A 20578-nucleotide genomic window follows, 5' to 3' on the forward strand; every position below is an offset into this window, starting at 1 on the left:
GGGCCTGGAAAACTGGCTATGGAATTAACCTAGCAGCCTACAACCCTCAACTCCAGAAAACCTTCCTCCAAAATGTTGCAGACGCAGAGAGCAAAGCCACCTCTGTTTTCTGCTCAGTGATGTGCAGGAGGCCACCACGATCTGAGGAGCTGGGTCCTGAGGGAAACTAGGAGAAACTGGAGGATCCAGAGAAGGTTTTTGTCAGTGGGAAAAAAAAAAAAGTCAGGTCCTGGTTAGGCCCGTTTATTATTTAATTTGAAGAGGTAATACAGTCACATGGTTCAAAATTAAGAATGTACAAAAGGGCATGCAGTGCTGAGTCCCCTCCCTCCCCGGTCCCCGACCTCCCAGGTCCCTCTCCAGAGGCAACCAGTGTTACCTATTTCTTCTGAATAGGCTTTTTCAAACAAATCTATATTTATATTTTTCTCCCTCCTGAACCACAAACGGGAAGTGCATCATACACACTTCTGCACCTTGCCTTTTCATTGGAAGATTATTTCCTATTATTATACAAGAAAAATATAAACATATTTATAGGGCATAATATTACATTGTAAAGCTGTAACAAAATGTAGTTAGCCAATCCTCTAGGGAAGGAGACGTTCCTGTCCTTTGCAAACTCTTGCTATTTGTATATCCACCCCCAATCCAGACTCCCCAGGGATTAAGCCCTGGCTCATTGCATGCCGGGAAGGAAAATCCCAGGATATAAGAAAGAGTAGGAACAGGAGGAAGATGCGGTAGCCAAGAGGAAGAGGGAAAGAGGGAGGAGGACTTGGATAAGAGGGAGTATGGGTCAAGGAGCCCCTTGCGGCTCATCCGCACATTGCACACGATCCCCATTGTGGAGACCCGTCTCCATCTCCCAAGGCAAGGACTGGGGAGGCCAGGAGGGACCTGGAGACTGCCTGAAAACACTTGAGAAAGCCAGAAAGAAAGGGAGTCTTCTGGGGAAAAGTTTGGCTATCACTCCAAGCTCCTGGCTGGCCATCCCTTTCCTCTCTGGGACAGACACCCAGCAGGTCCAGTGGCAGCAAAGCTGGGTCTCTCCTGCTTTCCCCCACAGCCAGCATCACAGGCTCAGGATGCTTCCAGTAGAGAGGGGAAGAAAGGGAGGGCGATGACAGGAAGTGACCTTCGGGGATGGGAGGAAGGAACCTCAGCGGTTAAGGAAGGAGAAGAGGGCACCAGTCTGCCCAACCCACTGCCCACGGCTCCCACACGCCCTGGTCCTGGGCCCTGGACACAGTCCCCATCCCAGGGACCACCTAGTTGTGAGAGAAGCCCCCATGAGAGAAGGCAGGGAGGTCGGGGGCACAGTCGGCAGCCTTGGGGAGGCCAGCCAGGGGGTTGACCTCACAGTCCCCAGCATCCTGGCCCGCCCGGAAGTAGATGGAGTCAGCAGAATCGAAGGAGGGGTCCTGGTCAAAGAAGTTGTAGGGTCTGAGGAAGAAGCCCACACTGTTCCCCGCAGTCACCGTGTTGGGGACATCCTCTGCATGTGGGATGTGCAGGAAACCAGCTGTCACCCAGGCCACCAAGTCCTAGCAGGGCAGAAGGAAGAGGATCGTGAGGCCGGGCTCTGCTAAGGACATGCGTGGCTCTGACAGTAGCCTCGTATGTAAGGACTCGCCATGTTAGTCCCCCTTTCCTCAAAAGTGTCCTAAGTCTTTAAAGTTTTTCCTACTGGTCCAGAAGCCAAGGCATAGTGAATTCCATATTCACATTGGGAGCAACACCTGCCTCTCTGACCTAGCCTGTGTTCTACGTCTCTGACCTTTCCTATCACATCTCCATCAGCCTCTCCACAGCCACACGAATGATGACGCCACAAGCTACGCCAGCTCCTCCCCCTTAATTCCCAGAATTCCCAGGCTAGAGCTGATGGGAGGAGGATGGAGGAGAGAAGATCAGGTTGGGAGGCAGAAACGGCCAACATTCAGAATTGATCCTTTAGTGGTCACACGAGGAATGGGCTTTAGATACAAGAGAGGTGGTCCTCCCTGGTGACCTCCAGCCCTCCTTGACCCTGGGGCCTGAGAAGGACTCAGTCCACAAAGCTGAGACTTAGCGGGCTCTAGGGTCTTGAGGCTCCGCTGGGGCCTCAGCCAGCATCTGCAAATCAACTCCCAGCTTGGAAAGACTCCCTCAGGAGGTAATGGTCAGATCCACGAAAGTGCAGAGGGCAGGAGTCAGCTCTGCCCCTGAGGAGACCACGTGGTTTTCAGGGGTCCTCAAGATAAGGTGGGGCTGATCTTCATGCCCCCACCCCATTCACGGGCCCTCCCAGTCAGCTGACCTCTCCAACAATGGTCTCGTTGTTGATGAAGTCAGTGAAGTCCACAGTGGGGGCCCAAGGGTCATTCTGATTGAAGATGCTGGTGCTGCTGGGCTCCTCCTCCTTCCGCTGGGTCACGGCCAGCTGGTACCTAGGGAGGCACTGGTCAGGCCTCTGCGGTCACTAACCTTATCCTGCTGCCTGATTATGATGGAAGGGGACAGAGCACGAGGACCTCAGTTTTCTCATCTCATTCACTCAGTGACTCCGATGCCACCCTGGTGAGTCATCCACCACCTTTCCAGTGCCTCTTGTTCACCCCCTGCCATATCACAGCATGACCCTTCCCCCATCCAAAGGAGAAAAAGATTCTCAGTCCTGAGCTTCGGTCCTCCAAGGGAGGACCTGCCCAGTGCCCATTGCGTGTGCCTTTTAATAACCAGGAAATCCTTCTGGAGCTCTTATCTCACTTTGCATACAGTTTGAACTGAGTTTCCATTTGCCCCTCTAACCCTCCCTTCTCACTCTCATCTCCCCACAAGCCTCTCCCTAACACGCCCCCACTCACCTGCCCCAGCTGAAGGCTCTCTCCATGGAGCTGTTCTGGGGCAGCGGCTCTCCAGCAGAACTGTGGACCTGGATGCGGTAGCCCCGCGGGTGACCCCACTTGTTGCTTTGGTTGCTGGCCAGGTACAGGTAGCGAGGGGAGGCACTTCCCAGGGGGAAGGCGGCCTGCTCCTCCGTCTCCAGCAGCTTCCGGGTCACCTGCAGCCTCTGCATCTGGTGCTCGGGGCTCCAGGGTACCGTCATGGGGACAAAGCCCATGTCCTCAGCCCAGACCCAGTTCTCCAGTCCTACCGGGGAGCGGGGAGGAGGAGGGAGAAAGGGTGGGAGGGAGAGCTGGTCATGCAGCTGCTCTGTACCTACCTGGCTTCAGATGGGGGCCCAAAGAGAAGCCCAGGACGGAGTGTGTCCCCTACTTCCTTTTCCTCTCCCCAAAACATCCTCAGTCTTTTAGCCAAAGCCATCGATCTATAAAATACTTTGTCAAGGATTTTGTTGTTTCTTATTTCATTTGTTTGTTCACTCGCCTCATGAGCGACAGGGCCCAGGCTCGGCTCTGGGGATGCACAGATGAGCAAAACATCAGTCTTACCCTTTTGCTCTCCCAGGGGATGCGGGAGGCAATGCCCTGACTGGCTTGCAATGTGCGAGGGGCACGTTCAAAATTCAAGGTTATAGGGATAGAGGTGCAAGCAGGAAAAGGCCGCCTGGGCGACTTTGCAGCCTAGTCTTACAGGATGTTACCAGCAGAGATGATATAGCAGGGCGCCCCAGACAGGGACAAAACATGTGCAAAAGCAAAGAAGCCTGACCGTCTCATGCGCTGTGTGTGTCCAGGGACAGTTTGGCTGGGAGTGTGGCTAAACCAGTGCACAGGGAAGAATCTGAAACGCTGGATGGAGCTGCGCTCTAAAGAGAAGGGCCTCATAGGCTCTTCTGTGCATGGGATCCCGTAGGTGGTGGGGAGAGTGAGACCTGTCTGAGGGAGCAGGCTGGCCTGGGCTGGTAGGTCTCTCTGGGCACAGAGCAAACCCAGCATCTGGGAGGAAGAAGAGAGGAAGCAGCAGCAGGAGATCTAGCACGAACAGGGGCATGAGAGAGGGGCCAGTGAGGAATTTCAGATGTTTCAGAGTTGGAACAGGAAAAAATAAAAAATCTGGTGATCAGCTCAACGTGAAGAAGAACAGTAAAAAGATTCTAAGACATCATGTCTCCTTGGCTCTCTCTGTGAGTATCTGGAATGCTCCACAGTATCCATTTTATCCTTCACTTAAGTACAGGGAGAGAGAGAAAATCAGGAAGGAGGAGGGTCCACCTCCCTAGGAAATGTCCAGTCCGGGGTGTTCCATGACTGGCCTGCATGTGCCAGAAACTTGGCAAACAGATCCTCCAAAAAACCAGCAGATGCAGTGAAAAGAACCAAAAGACAAATGGCTGCCTCCCTGAAATAGGCCCCATGTGAGGGCCAAAGAGGGAAGAGGACAAAGGGAACCCTCTTAGCCCAGATCCTGCCTCCTCCCGGAGCTGAGCCATTTCCCAAGATTTTCTGATGAGGCCACGAGGAGGGGGAGGTGGCAGCTGTGCACCAGCCAATGACCTGAATACAATTCAGCATCCGATTTTCTCCTGTCCAGCCAAAGAGGGAGCATGAACTCCAAAACCATACACTCGTTCTCATATCGTCCTTCTCTGCATAACCATTGTAAATCCAAAACAATTAGAGATAACACTTCGGTCCCCTCTCCCAGAATACTTTCCCCTCTAGGATGTCTTACCTCCTACATCCAGATCCACCTTGAAGTGGGCGCTGTGGGTGTGGACGGTGCCCAGTGTGTGCTCCCCAACCTGGTTCCCATAACTTCGGGCAGCACCAAAGAGGAATGCTGAGCTGATGTAGCCCGTGGCATGGAATTTGACTTCTATGGCTCCATTGGGGTAGAAGACCATATCCCACAAATAGTCATAATTGAGCAAAGTGGACACAGATCTGATGACCAGCACTGTCTCTGTAAGGCCCCCAAAATAATGGGAGTGTCCATCTGAGTGGTGTCGCCTCAGGGGGAGACCCTGGTTCTGTTCAAACACACAAAAGGCATCTCGTAATGTCTTGGGGACTTGGGACTCCAAAAGGAAGTGCCAGTCCACATAGGTGGCCAGGTAGGGGCAGTCCACCCCTCGGGTCAGGGGTGTGGAGTACTTGCCAAAGCCAAAGCTGCCATCCATATAGCGGGTCAGCAGTGCTGAGGGAGAGTTCCCACCGTAGATGCTCAAGGCCTCTTGGAGGCTGATCTCGTACGCTAGCCGTTCTCCCTGGAAGCGGATGTCAAAGATCCTCAGGCCACTGAAAGCTCCAAGGCCAAAAGAAAAAGTCCACAATGAGGAGGCCACTCGACTCCCCTGGACACTGAAGCGGGGGCCCTGGGGGTGGAACTGCAGAGGGGGAGCCGGACCTGGGGGCGCCTGGGACTCCAGGGACCAGGACCCACCTGTGCCGTTGTCTGGGATCAGCACCACATTCACCAGGTCAGCCTCAAACTGCTCCTCCAGCTGAGCCAGGCTCTTATAGTAGCGGCCTTGAAAGAACACCTTCTGGATGGTCCAGCGGGCAGGGTCCAGGGCCTTGTGGTCTACCAGCAGCTCCAGCCCCACGGGGTGCAGGAAAACCCCAGCGCCTGAGGTGTTGTAGTAGAGGCCAAACCAGGTAGCTCGGTCCCCTGACCGCAGACCCCGGGGGGCCGTGTTCACTGCCACTAGGTTCCCTCCTTGGCGTTTGTAGAAGCAGCAGTGGTGGAGGAGACCGGCAGCCTGGGGCAGCTCTCTGTCGAAGATCATCTGGTCTATGTCCAGGTACTCCCCGGAAGAGCACGGGGCGCCGGTGATAGGGCAGGGGGCCCCCCGTGCCGCTCCACGGTCACATCCCGAAGGTAGGAGGGCCGGGGCAGCGGTCCCACCACCAGCTCACTCACGTTGGGCTGGGGCTGTCCGCCGAAGAAGACGATGGCCAGCGCCTCCCGGGCAGGTGGGGGGCTCCCCCCGTCCAGGTGGGCCAGGGCTGCGGCCTTGGGGGGCAGCTGCAGCTCCACCGAGAAGATGCAGTTGTCCGAGGGGCGGGCCTGGGCCGCATCCACCAGGCCTGGCCCCAGCTGCTGGGTCAGAAAGCTCATCGCGGCCGTCAGCTCCTCTGGGCTCAGGTCTGCAAACAGCTGGCTCTGGCCAGCGCGTGTCCAGGGCTGCGCACTGGGAGGTGTGGAGGGGCAGTGGGGCGGCATGCTGGGTTCACCCCCATCCCCTCCCCTGCCAGCCAGCAAGACACACACCAATGCAAAAATGGTGATGACCGCCAGAGCAAGGAGCACCAGGGTGGTCTTCTGGTTCATTGTCTTGTGAAGAGAGGGACAGAGGGTTGAACCAGAGTGAAGTGTATTCTCTGGTCACAGAACAAGGTCTCTCTTGGCTCCTATGCTGGGGCCTCCTGGACTCTGGTTTAAGTTCCCAGTATTCAGAGGCACAGGAGACTGAGGGTGGGAAAGACTGGGAAGGCTGAGGCCAGGGGGGCGGGGCGGAGGGGGGCTGGGGGGCGGGGCTGACGCAGGGCCGCAGTGATTTCCACAGACCTTACAAGGCTTTGTCTTCCAGGCTCCAAATTGGACTCTGCTCTCTGGGTTAGGGTTGGAACCAGGGGGAGATGGAGTAGGGGAAGGGAGAGGCATTTCAAAATAATGTAGCTGACCAGCCTTAGCACAAAAATGTACCGCCATCAAGGGGCAGGGTCTTCAGCCCCTTGTGTCCCTCAGCCCGGCTTCTTCCCTTCATCCCCACCTTCCCAGGGCCAGAGGTTCCCTACCCTGTAACTTGGAAGTACTGTTCTCTTTCCAAGGAAACCTTCACCCCCAGCCTTCAGTTTCCCAAGCAGCATTCCTTAGCCAGGCCTGTTGCCCTTGTCCTCTCTCCCCCATGATTAAATTCCTTGGCCAGAATCCTTAATATTCTCTGGGGAATTCTAGATACTTCAAAAGTCACATAGAAGAAATTCAAGTAAAAATCTTGTCATATTTTTTATTATAAATTGCACATATCATTTATTTTTACAAAACTCTATCTATTCTTCCATTTCAATGCACCTGGTTAAGAAATATCTGGTATAATGGTCACCAAATGTGAATGCTAGCTATTTCTGAGGGGTAGGATTTGTGGTATTTTTGCTTGAATATTTTAATAATATCATCTGTATAAATTTATCATTAAAAAATAAAACTAGACCTATGACTTAACCAAAAGGATACATGGGGGTTTATTGTGGGAAGAGGCTGTTTCCTGAGAAACTTTAAGAGGGTGGGAGTCAGGGGAGGAGAAATTGGAAAGAGAGAGGAAGGCACATAGGTCTTGGGGCTAAAAGTCTTGATAAGAGAAAGGAGGCAAGTCCGGGACACAAGCTGCCAGGTGGGGGATGCAGGCCGCAGGGTTGACATCGCAGAGCCCAGCGTCCTGGCCCTTCTCAAAGTAGACGCTGCCAGGGGAGAAGATGGATGGGTCCTCATCAAAGAAGTTATAGGGTCGGAGCAAGAAGCCAACTTTGTTCCCCACAGTAACTGTGTTGGGGATATCCTCAGCATGGGGGATGTGCAGGAAGCTGGCTGTAACCCAGGCCACCAGGTCCTGAAGGAAGAGGGAGGAGCTGAAGGACTTTGGAGGCGAGACTCGGAGAACCACCCCTCGGCCGCAATCCCCAGCCTCCACCCTCAGCCCTGCTTCCACCGCCTCCCAGCCCCAGGCCCACGTGGTGGCCCACGTGGTGTTCCATGTGACAAGCTGAGTGGTGGTCAGTGTCCCAGGGCTAATCTCACCCCAGGAGGGATGGCCCACATTGTTCATCAGAGAACTCCTTGGCTCCGGAATCAGAGACCTGGAAGTGTACCATCCCCTCCAATCTAATGCCAGGGTTCGGGCAGCCGAGACCCCAGGCACAGAGGAGCCTCCCTCCTCTGTCTCTAGAGCTACCGACCTCTCCTAAGAGCGTCTCATTATTGATGAAGTCAGCAAAGGCAACAGTGGGGGTCCAGATGTCATTCTGGTAATAGATGCTGCTGCTCTGTGGCTCCTCCTCTTTCCTCCGGGTCACCACGAGCTGGTATCTGACCAGGAATGTTGTGAGAGGGCGGAGTCAGAAAATGTCAAAGATCTTTACTGTCCCAGAAGTCCTTTGGATCAGATTCTGTGTAAGATCCTCTCCCATCCCATATCTGCTTGGATCTGAGAGGAGGTCCGGGGGTGGATGGTGAGCAAGGATAGCAAGTTGGGGTGTCCAAGAGCTGGGATGGGAAAGGGACCGGTCCTTCCCTACCACCCCGTGCCCAGAGCCCTCCTCACCTCCCCCAGCTGAGCGCCCTCTCCATGTCGCTCTCCAGGGGCAAGTGTATGCCGAGGGGGCTGTGGATCTGGATCCGGTACCCGCGCCGGTGACCCCAGGCGTTAGTCTGGTTGCCAGCCAGGTAAAGGTAGCGAGGAAGGGGGTTTCCCCAGGAGAAAGCTGTCAGGTCCTCCCTTCCCAGGACCTGCCGGGTCAGCTGTGGGCGCTGCAGTCGGTGTTCTGGACTCCAAGGAGCCGCCACAGGTTTAAACACCACGTCTTCAGCCACCACCCAGTTTTTCAGCCCTGCCAGAATGAGGGGAGGGAGAGGAGTTCCATGCCAGGCGAGACAGGTTCATCCCCCCAGGACAGCCCCCGCACCAGCCCGACAAAGGGCAGCAGAGCTCCTCAGAGAACACTCCGCGCGGGGAGCCAGGCGGTACTGACCTGCGGCCTCGCCCCTCTTCTCCAACCCTGCCCTGTCTGACACGGTTACAGGTGGTCGCAAGTGACCATTTGCTTTTAAATTAAAAACTCAAGTTCCTCAGTCACAGTAGCCACATTTCAAGTGCTCAGTGACCACATGTGGCTAGTGGCTGATGTATTGGACGATGCAGATGTAGAATATTTCCATTACTGCATAAAGTTCTGTTAGCACTGGTCTACCCTTGGACCGACTATTTGCTTCTTTCTCATTTTCTGAATCCCTACCCTTGGCACAATAAAAGCTCTTCTATGGCTGAGCTCTGTAAATGGAAAAGCACACGCAGGTGGCTGGTTACATTCTTGTAACTTATGAAAGGGACATTTGTCTTAGAGAAGCTGGCTGGAAAAACCCAGTCCCCTTCCATAGTACTCTGCATATCCCTCTCAGCTCTGAGAATTTCCTTTCTTTCTCAACAAGCTGGGGACCACTTTCACCTTTTTCAGAAGTGAGATTTATATCTTTAAATTGCCTGGGAACTCCTTAGAACTCCATTGCATTGATAACCTGCACTGGTTACCCCAACCCACTCAGCACTCGGTCATACATTTGGCATGTTCGCACTGTTGGTTCCTTTACACATGACCTATAGGAAGGCGGCTGGCACGGGAGGGGGGTAGGGGGCGCTCTACTGAAGCCAGTGCCCCTGCTGGTTGTCCTGTGCGCAGGGGGCCTGGCACAGCCTCTGGCCCACAGCACCAGCCTCTGCTGTACCCACCAGGGATCCAATAAATATCAGTTGATTTTACTTCCTAAGACAAGGCTCTTAAATACCAAAAATGCTGAAGAGAAACTTCAAATCAGAAAATAGTCCTATTCCAAATATGTCCAAGAATTGTTAATATGCCATTTCAATCATGCTATTTTCTTAGTTCCTCCTCCTCTCCGCCCCAACACCATACACACTCAAGTCATGTCTTTATACCCAAGAGCACAAGAGAATGTTCACAAGAAATATCCTTAGTTACAGCACTTTATGCTTGGGAAACCACTACCTTTCCCATCTCCCCGACCCTCCTGAATTCCCCTAACTGTAAAACGGAGAGGGTCTGGTGGGTCTCTAATTTTCTTTCTGGGTCCAATCATCTGTGATTTGACAAGTTGGTTACTTTCTGTCCCCGACAAAAACGTGTCAGGAGCAGCAAGTCCTCTTTGTGCTCCGAGCCCTGCTTGAGAAGTCCCTTTCGACACTTGCAGCAAGCCTGCTACGTGCCTGCCTTGTCGCTCGGGCACCCGCTGTGACAATGTGTGCTGACAGCAGTGGGGCGGCCCTCCCTGGGAGGACAGGGCCACCGTCCCACATCCCCGGGTGTCGGAACTCCCGTGGAGCAGCTCCCAGCTAGTGTCCCTGCTCCCTTCTCACGCCCTGGACCAGCTCTACTCAGAAAACCCCCTTAGGTGGACTGCACCCCACCGCTGCTCAGGCCCCTGATTCCCCTGCCTCCACTGACCCTCAGAATGAGGAGGAACTCAGAGCCCCAACTCCAGTCCACCCAGCTTCATGGCAAATTCACCGCCCACACTGTCCTTCAAGGCTAAGGCAGGCAGGCACAGCCATTCCATTTAAGCCAATTTCAGCATGGCCGCACATCCGAGGGGCTGGATGATCAGAGCTTGTGAGGGGGACCCTCTCCACCTTCTGCCGGAAAGCCCAGCATGTCACGCTGACTGCAGCTGAACGCAGTTCAGTCAGCCCTGGCTCTGCTACCACAATGACCTATGGAGCTGGAATGCTACCCTCTTGACTCCTCCAGCTTGATCTGGAGCAGGGCCGGGGGCGCGGTCTTCCTTCCCTCCACTCCACCCCAACTCTCGGTCCTCGTTCCCCCAACACTCACCTGCCACATCCAGGTCCAGCTTGAAGTGGAAGGCGTGCGTGTGCACCGTCCCCAGCACTTGTTCCCCCACTCGGTTCCCAAAGAGGAGGCTTTCCTCCCCACCACTCAGGAAAGCTGTGTTGACAAAGCCTGTGGCATGGACCCGCCCTTCAAGTGCCCCATTTGGGTACAGTACGAAGTCCCAAATGTAGTCATAGTTGCCTACAGTCGACACAGACCTGACTACGAGAGCTGTGCCGGCCAAACCACCGTAGAAATGACTCTGAAGGTGATTGTAATGCCTTCGAAGGGGTAGTCCTTGGGCCTCCTCGAATACACACACAGCCCCTGGGAGCAGCTGGACCGCCGCTTTGCCCGCTAATATGTGGACGTCCACCATCGTCGACTGATAGGGGCAGTCCACACCCCGCACCAAGCCCCGGCTGTGACTGCCAAGTCCATAGCTGCTATCCAAGTAGCGGGTCATCATTGTCTTGGGTGAATCAGCACCATAGATAGACAGACACTCCTGGACACTGACTTCATAGGCCACTCGCTCGCCCTTGAACCGAACATCAAAAATCCTCATGCCATTGAACACCCCATGGCCAAAAGTAAATGTCCAGAGGGAGGACACCACCAGGTTCCCTTGTACACTGTACTGGGAGCCCTGCGGTGAGAACTGAAGAGGGGGGAGAGGACCTGGGGGGACACGGGACCGCAGGGATGAGGCCCCGTTTGGCAGGGGCAGAGGCACTCTAACCGCTTCCAGGCGGCCAGCCTTAAACTCCCGTTCCAATTGGCCCAAGTCTGCATAGTAGCGCCCAAGGTAGAAGACCCGCTGGACAGCCCAGTGGGCAGGATCCAGGGCCCTGTGGTCCAGCAGTAGCTCCAGCCCCACTGGGTGAAGGAAAATCCCAACACCTGAGATGTTATGGTGGAGGGCTATCCAGGTAGTTCGGTCCCCTGAGCGCAAGCCCCTAGGAGTGGCCTGCACAGATGCCAAAGTGGAGCCATTGTAGCTGAAGACTGAAGCAAGGAAGACCGGCGCCTTGGGTAGCTCCACCTCTTTCAAATGCTTCCACATCTGGGCATACTCGGTTTCCAGCATGGGGCGCCGGTGATAGGGCAGGGGCCCCCCGTGCCGCTCCACGGTCACATCCCGAAGGTAGGAGGGCCGGGGCAGCGGTCCCACCACCAGCTCACTCACGTTGGGCTGGGGCTGTCTGCCGAAGAAGACGATGGCCAGCGCCTCCCGGGCAGGTGGGGGGGCTCCCCCCGTCCAGGTGGGCCAGGGCTGCGGCCTTGGGGGGCAGCTGCAGCTCCACCGAGAAGATGCAGTTGTCCGAGGGGCGGGCCTGGGCCGCATCCACCAGGCCTGGCCCCAGCTGCTGGGTCAGAAAGCTCATCGCGGCCGTCAGCTCCTCTGGGCTCAGGTCTGCAAACAGCTGGCTCTGGCCAGCGTGTGTCCAGGGCTGCGCACTGGGAGGTGTGGAGGGGCAGTGGGGAGGCTGGCCGGAGCCCCTGTGGCTGGTCAGCAACACATAGGTCAGGGCAAAGATGGTGATGAGGGACAGTGCCAGGAACACGAAGGCTACCTTGACATTCATGGTGAATGGTGAGAGCTGAACGGAGTCCTACCGGCTGCTCCTTCCAGCGACTGACATCAAATCAGGGTTTATATTCAGTAGGATGGACAGGAATGGAGAGAACTCCACCCTGTGGGTTGAACAGGAAATTTCTGGCCTTGATTTATATAATTCTGTTCCAATTTTCTATTCTGTGGTTTGGCTCAAGGCACTACTTCCACGTGCATAGCATCTCCCTTGTCCCTTCCCTCCTACCGGCAGCAAGATAGGCACTCCCTGCTGATTTCCATCATTGAGACCATCAGATTAGAGGGCACCTGAAGTAACGCTAAACTCTTACATTCCACCCAAAATGGGCCTGAGGAACAATGCAAATCTCAGATGCCCAATCAAGTCCTGTGTGCTGAACGCAGGCACTAAAACTGTCCAATTTTCCTACACCCTGGCAGGTGTGCAATGCCCATATACTTCCAGGATCGGCAGTAACCCTAAGGCCAAGCCCTTGGCCTGCAGGCTCGGGCCTCCTGTGCCTAGTCGGTGAGAAACGAGAAGTGGTGAAGGCCTGGGCCTAGCAGCCACATCTGCACACCAGTCCCTGCACACCAGGTCGCTAAGCTGTGTGACCTCAGGGAAGGTACTTATCACAAGTCTGCGCCCTCACCTGTAAAGAAGGGACGAAACACCCTACCGATTCATGAAGATTAAATGTGGCCATGCATATAAACTGCTTGACAGAGCATGACACAGGGTAGACATAAAAAAGTGTTAGCTACTGGTTATCTCTGAGACAGAACAGAGCAGACGTTCCTCCACTGTTCAAACCTTTTATCTCTTTTTGCAGAGACGAGGGGACCATTGGAAACCAGAAAGCTATGTTACAAGGTGGAAGTTGAGGAAACTTTATTTCAGAGGGAGCTAGGGTCCCAGATAGCCCTCCAAGTCATTTGAAACCAAGAGTCCCCTGGCATCTCAAGAAATTTAAGACATCATTCAGAAGGGAGAATCAGCGTACGGTAAAGACCACCACAGGGTAGGGCGTGACTTGACCCAGGTGATTCCCCACGTGGAACTAGAGCAGCCTCTACTGGCAGTTCATGGGTATCACTGGGGAAGGAAGGAGGGAAGGAAGGAAGGAGAGATCTTGTTGAGGGTTGGGACAGAGCAGCTTCGATTCCGGAAGAGCTGTCTTTCACATAATTCAGGCTGAATACCAATGATGGACCCATCCTTGCCTCTTGCTAGGCAGAAGTCTCAATCTTTCCATTATTTCAGAAAAAAGGGGAAGCTCAACTGGTATAAAGACATCCAATGGGGGGCTGGCAGTGCATGTGGAGGAGGGTATCCTGATACGCACACATGTGAATATGGTTACAGCCCCAGCCACCACAACATCGCACCAGGGTCTGCGGCTTTAGAAAGAGGTCAAAGTACCTGTATTTTTAATAATTTTTTGACATGGTAAAAGAATTTTACATTACGATCCAAGGGTAGTAGGGTGAGGAGGAAGGGCAGCAGAACAATCCAACAAACGAAAAGGGAAACTGAGAAACGCATTGTGGGAGAAGGGACGTGTTTTATCTGGAAGGGATCTGGAGGGTGGATAAGGGCACTGCCCAACTAAAATGCAATTGGTTTGTTACTGAGTACTATTCATGGGAAGATAGCATCCTGACTCCTCTATATAGCATATTGGGAGTAAAAAATGATACATCCAGGTGGAAATATGTTTAGGGGTTGGAAGACAGAGACAGGAAGAATAAGAAACAGACACTGAGAGTCACTAGCAGGCTGTCTGCAGATATTGACTCTCCAATAACAGTAGAATAAAAAAGTGGGGGATATCTCTGGAAGATTCAAGAGAGAGGAGGCAACTCTTCTATGGTTTTGACTTGCCCAAAAGATTTCCACATACACACAATGCACACACGCCTGTGTGTGCATGCACACACATGCACACGTCAGTGACTGCTTTCCCTGGAAGCACAATACTATAAATAAAAGAACTCTTTTCCAAAGGGAAAGCCCAGCAGGAGCAGCAGCATCTGGCCCTCGCAGCTGTGAACACCTCCACCCCAACTTACAGCTGGTCAAGGAAGAGGCAATCAGGAGCCAAGAGGACTGGCCTTCGCAGTAATGCCCCAAAAGACCCGAGTCAAAGAGAAGGAGCCTTCCCCAGTTGCTCTGCTTCTCACCTCTTGGTTCTCCTCCAACTCACCAGCCTCTGGGCACCAAGAGGCTACAGTATCAGGAGACAATGGGCCCTGGTGGATGACAACTAAGACAACTGTCACTTCCTGAACAGAGTGTGTGTGTGTGTGTGTGTGTGTGTGTGTGTGTGTGTGTGAGAGAGAGAGAGAGAGAGAGAGAGAGAGAGAGAGAGAGAGAGAGAGAGAGAGAAGGGAGGCAATCAGGTAAAAGAGTAGAAGTCAGATGTGCGTGTCTGTATGAGTGTCCATCATGCACATATGTGTATGTGAAAATTCTAGTTATAAAAACACCTGAAGGAGCTAGGGACTTAGCTGACGTCTAAGGTGTTTCTTGTCATGTATGTAGATGGGAAACCCGAAGTCATCACCAGGACAACTGTGGCAGGGAGGATCCAATGTCCCACATTGGCAAGAAACACTAACCTCGCATCAGAAGAGAGAAGCCGGTCTCCCGACCTCAGATCCTAAAAAAAAAACCACCTAGCACTTTCCTTCTAGTTCCCTCAGCTCCTAACTGACTAATCATCAAAAGGGAGAAAAAGAAACACAAAGCCCAAGTCACAGGAGGGTGGGGAGAGAAAACGCAAGTATTCTTGTGCCAACATCCTGCACACACAAACCTGGAGTTCTCCAGAAATTAGAGGACAGGTCGGGGTATTAGGGAAGGAAATAGAAGAGTTCCTGAGGCCTGAAAAAAGAGGTAAACACGTCACAGAACTACATGAGAGCTTCATTAGACTCTAACTAAAAACAGAGAGAGGTGTGATTACTATTTCCAGCCAGTTTCCCCATCACGATAGTCATGTAACAAACCAAGGCAATGTCGGTCTTGAGCCAGACTCACAGAGTCCCCTGGCCCTGGCCCTGGCCTCAGTACAGTGTCTCTGCGTTGCTGCTCCGGGGCCGTTTGATCTTCTCAATATTTTTCAGGATCATGTCATGTAGAGTGACCTGGGAAAAGAGAGATCAGAGAATCGCACATCTGCCCTACTCACACTTCAAAAGGAAAAGACCCCTCCCTACCAAGTCCCCGAACAATCATCCACACAGTCTCATCCTCACGCATCTGAACCTGAAATCAAGGTGGCGGCCCTGCCTCTCTTAAACCCCAAACTGCGTACATCTGGGTGTTTCCAAGGCTCTGAGCGTCTAACAATAACTAACATTTATTGTGCACTTAATGTACCAAGATCTGCACTGGGCCCTTTAATGTATTATCTCACTCATTTTTAAGAATTTATTTTTTAATTTTCGCTCAAGGACATGTTTACTGATTTTAGAGAGAGAAAAGGGGGGGGAGGGGGGAGGGAGGGAGAGGGAGGGAGAGAGAGAGAGAGAGAGAGAGAGAGAGACATCGATGTGAGAGAGAATCATCTACCAGTCGCCTCCTGTGTGTGGCCCAATTGAACCCACAACCCAGGTATGTGCCCTGACTGGAAATCGAACCTGCAATCTTTTGGTGTATAGGATGATGCTCCAACCCACTGAGCCACTGGCCAGGGCTCTCTCACCCATTTTTTTTTTAAAGAGTTTATTTTTTTATTTTTAGAGAGAGGAAAAGGGAAGGAGAAAAGAGAGGAAGAGAAACATCGATCGGCTGCCTCTCACACACCCCAACTAGGCACTGGCCTGCAACCCAGGCATGTGCCGTGACCGGGAATCAAACCAGTGACCTTTTGTTTTGCAAGCCAGCGCTCAATCCACTGAGCCACACCTGCCAGAAACCTATCTCATTCATTTTTTAAAACCATCTTTGTGCAGCAGATACTCTAAGTTCCATTTTAGAGCTGAAGAAACTAAAGTCTGAGCTTAAACAACTTGCCCAAGGCCACACATTAAAAGTAGGGTTGGTTCCACACCCAGGTCTGTCTGACTCTAACAACCTCATCTTCGCACTTATACTGTATTGCACTGCCTCCCATCGAGGGAGGAAGAAGGGAGATACCCAGCTAGATGCCCTCAATGATTTCATAGTTCTCGATACTCAGTTGACCAGCAGAGTTTGTTCTATTCATTTTACCTCTGTTCCCCATCTCGACCCCCAGAAGGTGACAAGCAATTTATTACCAGATCTAAGAGAAGTAAAGGCAACGGTGGGCAGGGGCCAAGGGTACTTACATATTGATTCCTTAGTTCTGATATGATGAGGCGAAGGCTGATATATTCTTTCTCATCAATCTCTGTCACGGTTCGGCGATAGTCCTCCTGAATGAAGGGGCAAAGAAAAAGCCAGTTCCCAAGGCCAGATTGTCCCCAGACAGCTCTTTCCCAAGAACGGTCACTCCTCCCTATCCTACCACTTCCACCCTCAGGCCACAGAACCCTTACTTACCACATGGGGATATTTAGCTATTTTAGAAACCAATTTGGCTCTTGTAATATAATATCTGGAAGGAGAAAGAAGAGGAGAAAGCTGCAGGAGACCCTGGACAGTGCTTACCGCCTCGCCAGTCCCCGATTCTTGGGCCAAGCCCAAGCAACCCTACCTGGAAATCTGGTCCAGATAAGATGCAGCTTCACTCTCAACAGTTCTTAGTTCTGCAACTGTCTCCTCCTGAAACAACAAAGACAACGACGACAACAACAGTAAGTCAAAAGCCACTTCAATAGACAAAGCAGGAGAGGTAAGAGTATCTCCCCGACCTTCCTCTCCAGTGTGTAATGAACATGCAGTACCTGAATGGACACCCCAAAGTTGTTCCCATCTTCTATTCTAGGAATCAGGAGCTGTACCCACATTTTGACCTGGAGGGTGAAAAGACCAAAATATATATGACAACCACGGCTGCTTCTGCTCACACCATGAAGTATACAATTCATGCTGCTGGGGCCAGATGCCAGGAGCACAGGAGCCAAGATACTTAGTCTGCCAACACCCATGTCACCTCCATGCCTCCAGCCCCGCCGTCCGTCATTTTTCATTGTTCAAGCCAGGCTGTCTGAAGTCAGCCCGGAGGTCACTAGCCCCTGCCTCACCGTGTTGCATTTCTCAATCAGCAGCCGGATCTCAGGTTTCACTTTCTCAATAATGTCCACCAGCTGCTGGTTGCTTTTTAGCATCCCATTGGGCATCACAAACACCTTGGTTCCTGGCAGGGACATGAAGAAGGCCAAATGATTGGGGTGAGGGCCAGGACAGAGCATCCCCACCTCTCTCTCTTCTTCCCCAGACCCGTGAGATGCTATGACCTCTGCCTTTTATCTGTCACAACCAACACTAACACCACCGACAGAATCAAGAAGAGAGAATGTATGGGTTAGCAAGTGAGTGTCTATAGTATGCCCGAAGTCTAAAGAGTAAGAAAATTAAAATAAGATCTAAAGATTTAAGGTGCCAACTATTGTTAAGAGAGGAGAAAATAACATGGAGCTAGGACTTCCGTGAGGAGTCTGCAATGCATAGTTGCCCCAACCTTTCTCCTTTGGCAGTTCACACTAAGTTGAACCCTCCCTTTTTACTGGAAAGTTAGGTTTAGAGTGCTAAATAATGACCATATTTGGAAGACTTGGAAATGCTAACTCTGGGAAATAAAATCGGATCCTGCTTCCAGGCCAGGAGAACACCAGACCCATCCTGCAGGGTTAGGTGGGGCAGGGCGGGGTGGTTCTTACCTTGAAAGGCCTCTTCACACTCATCCAACCTTCGCTTTTTGTAAGTGGGCTAGGAAAACAAAGAGACAGAAATTAGCCTGCTCTCAAAACTCACATCTCTATCACAAGTTACACTTCATACAAGTTCCATCATTTCTTTGACCCCCTAGATTATCTTATTAACGTATGCGATTTGCTAAGTACATGCAAGCCTTTAATAAAAGCCTCTAGCCACAAAGCAACTTATACTCTACTTGGTAGGAGCAATCTTCCAAGAAATACAACACATTAAGCAATTGGAGGAGAGGGATGGATGCTATAAAAAAGTGATTTACAACCCCTTTCATGGCATGGCACACGTAAACTAATTACTAAAATTCTGCAACATACCCAAATAATTATTTTTGCAGATATGACAAAAAATAGGTATAATTTTGATTCAGCCACACCAAACGACTACTGTCGTGTTGGCTTTTGTCATTTTCACTTGACAATCTAAGGGCAAAGAGGTCAATGCCCTGGGTTAAATAGGTGTCGCTTGTTTTAAAAATTCTTGTGGTGTACTGGTTGAAAATCACTGCTGTAAACACTAGGAAAAAAGAACCATTCAATGCAGGGTAAAGATAATTAAGGGAACATGTATAAGTCTGCTGGTTCCACAAAGAAACAAAATAGTCAATCAACACATTTTTTTAGCACCTGTTATATACCAGGAACAATGCAAGGTACTGGGAATACAAAAATGATTAAGACAGTTTCTGCTTTCTAGAAGTGTAAGTTCTAACAATGAGACAGTAATGCAGACAAAGAACAATACAATGTCATTAGAGTTATAGAATGTGGACATTTAATTGATAAGGACTAGGTAACAAAGATGCACAGCAAAGGCAGGGACTGCATTTATATGTCAAGAAGAACTACTCATCCCATAACAGGGCTCAAGATACTGAAACAGGTGAATAAAAAGTCTTGCTTAAAGCCATGGGAGCAGACCAGAAAACCTGAGGGAACTTGTAGCTATTAGTCCTATTTTGAAACTTACTCTAACACTGAGTAACATTAGCAAATTCACCTCATTCTATAAATGAAAATCAGGGTCTAAAGGGGGTGTACGGGAGTCATCACGTCTTTGAAAGTCCTCATTCCCAGATCCAAATCCTACTGTCTCCTCTGTACATGTGCAAGCTGACCAGGAAAGAGAGGACACAGAGCCTATTGCTTCAGAAGACAAAGGTAAATATAGGACACTTACACCGTCCAGTCCATCGTGGCTATTGGTGAGAAGAATGGGGTCAGGGACAGGGAGATTCATGTCTGAGTGGATCTGAGTTAGGTCATGGATGTTCAGGATTGGTTCCTGAAAGAGAGACGCCAACCCCCTAAACGTTAGTCTTTTCAAGATAAACAAAGAAATATTTCATTTGAAGGGCAAGAAATGAGAGTGCTTCACATGAAGTACAAAACAAAATAGAATCAACACGTGGTTTGTCCCATTTGACAGAAAGACCAGGACCAAAAAAACAGGGAAATCTGAGGAAAAGGGTCTCTCACCTTCAAAAAACTATCAAGTTCTAACAACTTCTTTGGGAAAAAATTTGCCACCAAGTCTTCTGCCTAAAGATGAGGAAAAATACATTAAGAATTGTGGGATAGATTCTCTCTACAGCTCTCTCTCCTTTGGGAAACTCCCAATTATTAACCAACACTCATTTTTCCATTTATTTCACTCACCTCACTTGTGATCCGCTCCCTGAAAGAATCAACCTAAAATTAACAAAGAGCAATTCAGTAAGAACAAGTCAGTACTTGGCAACAGAGGTGAGGGCAGGATGGGGAAACCCAAATCTAACTGTCTTTCCCTCACCTTGTAATTGTAATGAGAAGCTGAGAGGCCCCCAGACTGCAAATATTTTATTTTTTTGAGGACCCATTTCTCCATCTCAGGAGAGGGAAGCAGGCCTTGAGGGCAGCGCCCGCCTATCTTCCCTCTCTCCCTCTTTGTGTCTGAGGCTCTCTGCATTTGTGAGCAGAAGAAAAACAGGTAGATAGGACAGGTGTGAGCTCACAAACGTGCCAACCCCCGTCCAGACCTGGCCCAAGATACCAGGCAGGCCCGACGCCAAGGGCAGCGGCAGCGTCCGGAGGCGGGGCTGGGGAACTTCCAGCTGTCACTAGCCTAAAGCACTGAGTTTTCACCACGTGTCCGCAGAAGCGTTCCTAGGGCTCTCCATCACCAGACGAGTTACAGAAGGCCACCCTATATCATCCTCTTCCCCGATGCCGTTTTCGGGAGTGGGGGGGCTGGGCTGAGTAGAGCGGAAGCTCAGAGCTGGTGTCCCCAGGGAGACAAAGACGCCATGGGGAGTGGGGATCCGGTCAGACTGCTCGGGGATCGAAGCCAGGGGTAACGAGGCCCGGACAGGTGCCGCTACCTTGAGCTTCACTTCCTGATCCACCTTCAGCAACGAGGCCATGGCCGGGCAGGGCCGTGTCCGCTCCGCTGGAGACCGGAGGCGCTGTGGGCTCCGGGGAGGGGGTCAGAGGGACGAGAGGAATCTAGGCTGATCTCGGGACGCGGTTGCCCTCGCTGGCTCACTCACTGCTCACTTGCTCCCTCCCTCTGTGCCGTCTGCCCGCCCGCCCGCTGCTGCCTCCTGCTAGATGCCTGCTCGCTCAGTCGCTCGCCCTCCCGGCTTTC

At 51.8% G+C, this 20578-nt stretch overlaps 3 protein-coding genes across 3 annotated transcripts; all 3 read right to left on the reverse strand.

Moving 5' to 3' along the window:
• Positions 1-1227: 1227 nt before the first annotated feature.
• On the reverse strand, positions 1228-6340 carry AOC3 (amine oxidase copper containing 3). The gene is given in 6 exon segments (XM_054593865.1): positions 1228-1547; positions 2303-2432; positions 2850-3135; positions 4621-5698; positions 5700-5741; positions 5743-6340. Coding segments are annotated over 6 exon segments (2292 nt in total). The 5' UTR covers positions 6223-6340; the 3' UTR covers positions 1228-1271.
• Positions 6341-7039: 699 nt separating this feature from the next.
• On the reverse strand, positions 7040-12200 carry AOC2 (amine oxidase copper containing 2). Its single transcript, XM_054593886.1, is given in 5 exon segments — positions 7040-7501; positions 7848-7977; positions 8213-8498; positions 10515-11763; positions 11765-12200. Coding segments are annotated over 5 exon segments (2271 nt in total). The 5' UTR covers positions 12104-12200; the 3' UTR covers positions 7040-7234.
• A 784-nt stretch (positions 12201-12984) lies between these two features.
• On the reverse strand, positions 12985-20572 carry PSME3 (proteasome activator subunit 3). Its single transcript, XM_054593618.1, has 11 exons — positions 20313-20572; positions 19612-19644; positions 19432-19494; positions 19133-19237; positions 17902-17950; positions 17266-17378; positions 16966-17034; positions 16776-16843; positions 16622-16676; positions 16408-16494; positions 12985-15240 (listed from the first exon to the last, which is right to left on the reverse strand). Exons 1-11 carry the CDS (start codon positions 20352-20354, stop codon positions 15160-15162), a joined length of 765 nt encoding a protein of 254 aa, XP_054449593.1. The 5' UTR covers positions 20355-20572; the 3' UTR covers positions 12985-15159.
• Positions 20573-20578: the final 6 nt, after the last annotated feature.

Source organism: Pteronotus mesoamericanus, unplaced genomic scaffold, assembly GCF_021234165.1.
Source record: "Pteronotus mesoamericanus isolate MK-2021 breed Mesoamerican mustached bat unplaced genomic scaffold, CSHL_Meso_final scaffold_476, whole genome shotgun sequence".
NCBI lineage: Eukaryota > Metazoa > Chordata > Mammalia > Chiroptera > Mormoopidae > Pteronotus > Pteronotus mesoamericanus.

Bases quoted from the DNA above. Each gene is read 5' to 3' on its own strand.
- PSME3 (XM_054593618.1), bottom strand. From the start codon at position 20,354: ATGGCCTCGTTGCTGAAGGTGGATCAGGAAGTGAAGCTCAAG. The intron at 16,844-16,965 runs GTACTGCATGTT...TTGTTGTTTCAG, and splicing joins ACTTTGGGGTGTCCATTCAG to GAGGAGACAGTTGCAGAACT. The intron at 16,495-16,621 runs GTAAGTAAGGGT...CCCTTCATTCAG, and splicing joins TAGCTAAATATCCCCATGTG to GAGGACTATCGCCGAACCGT.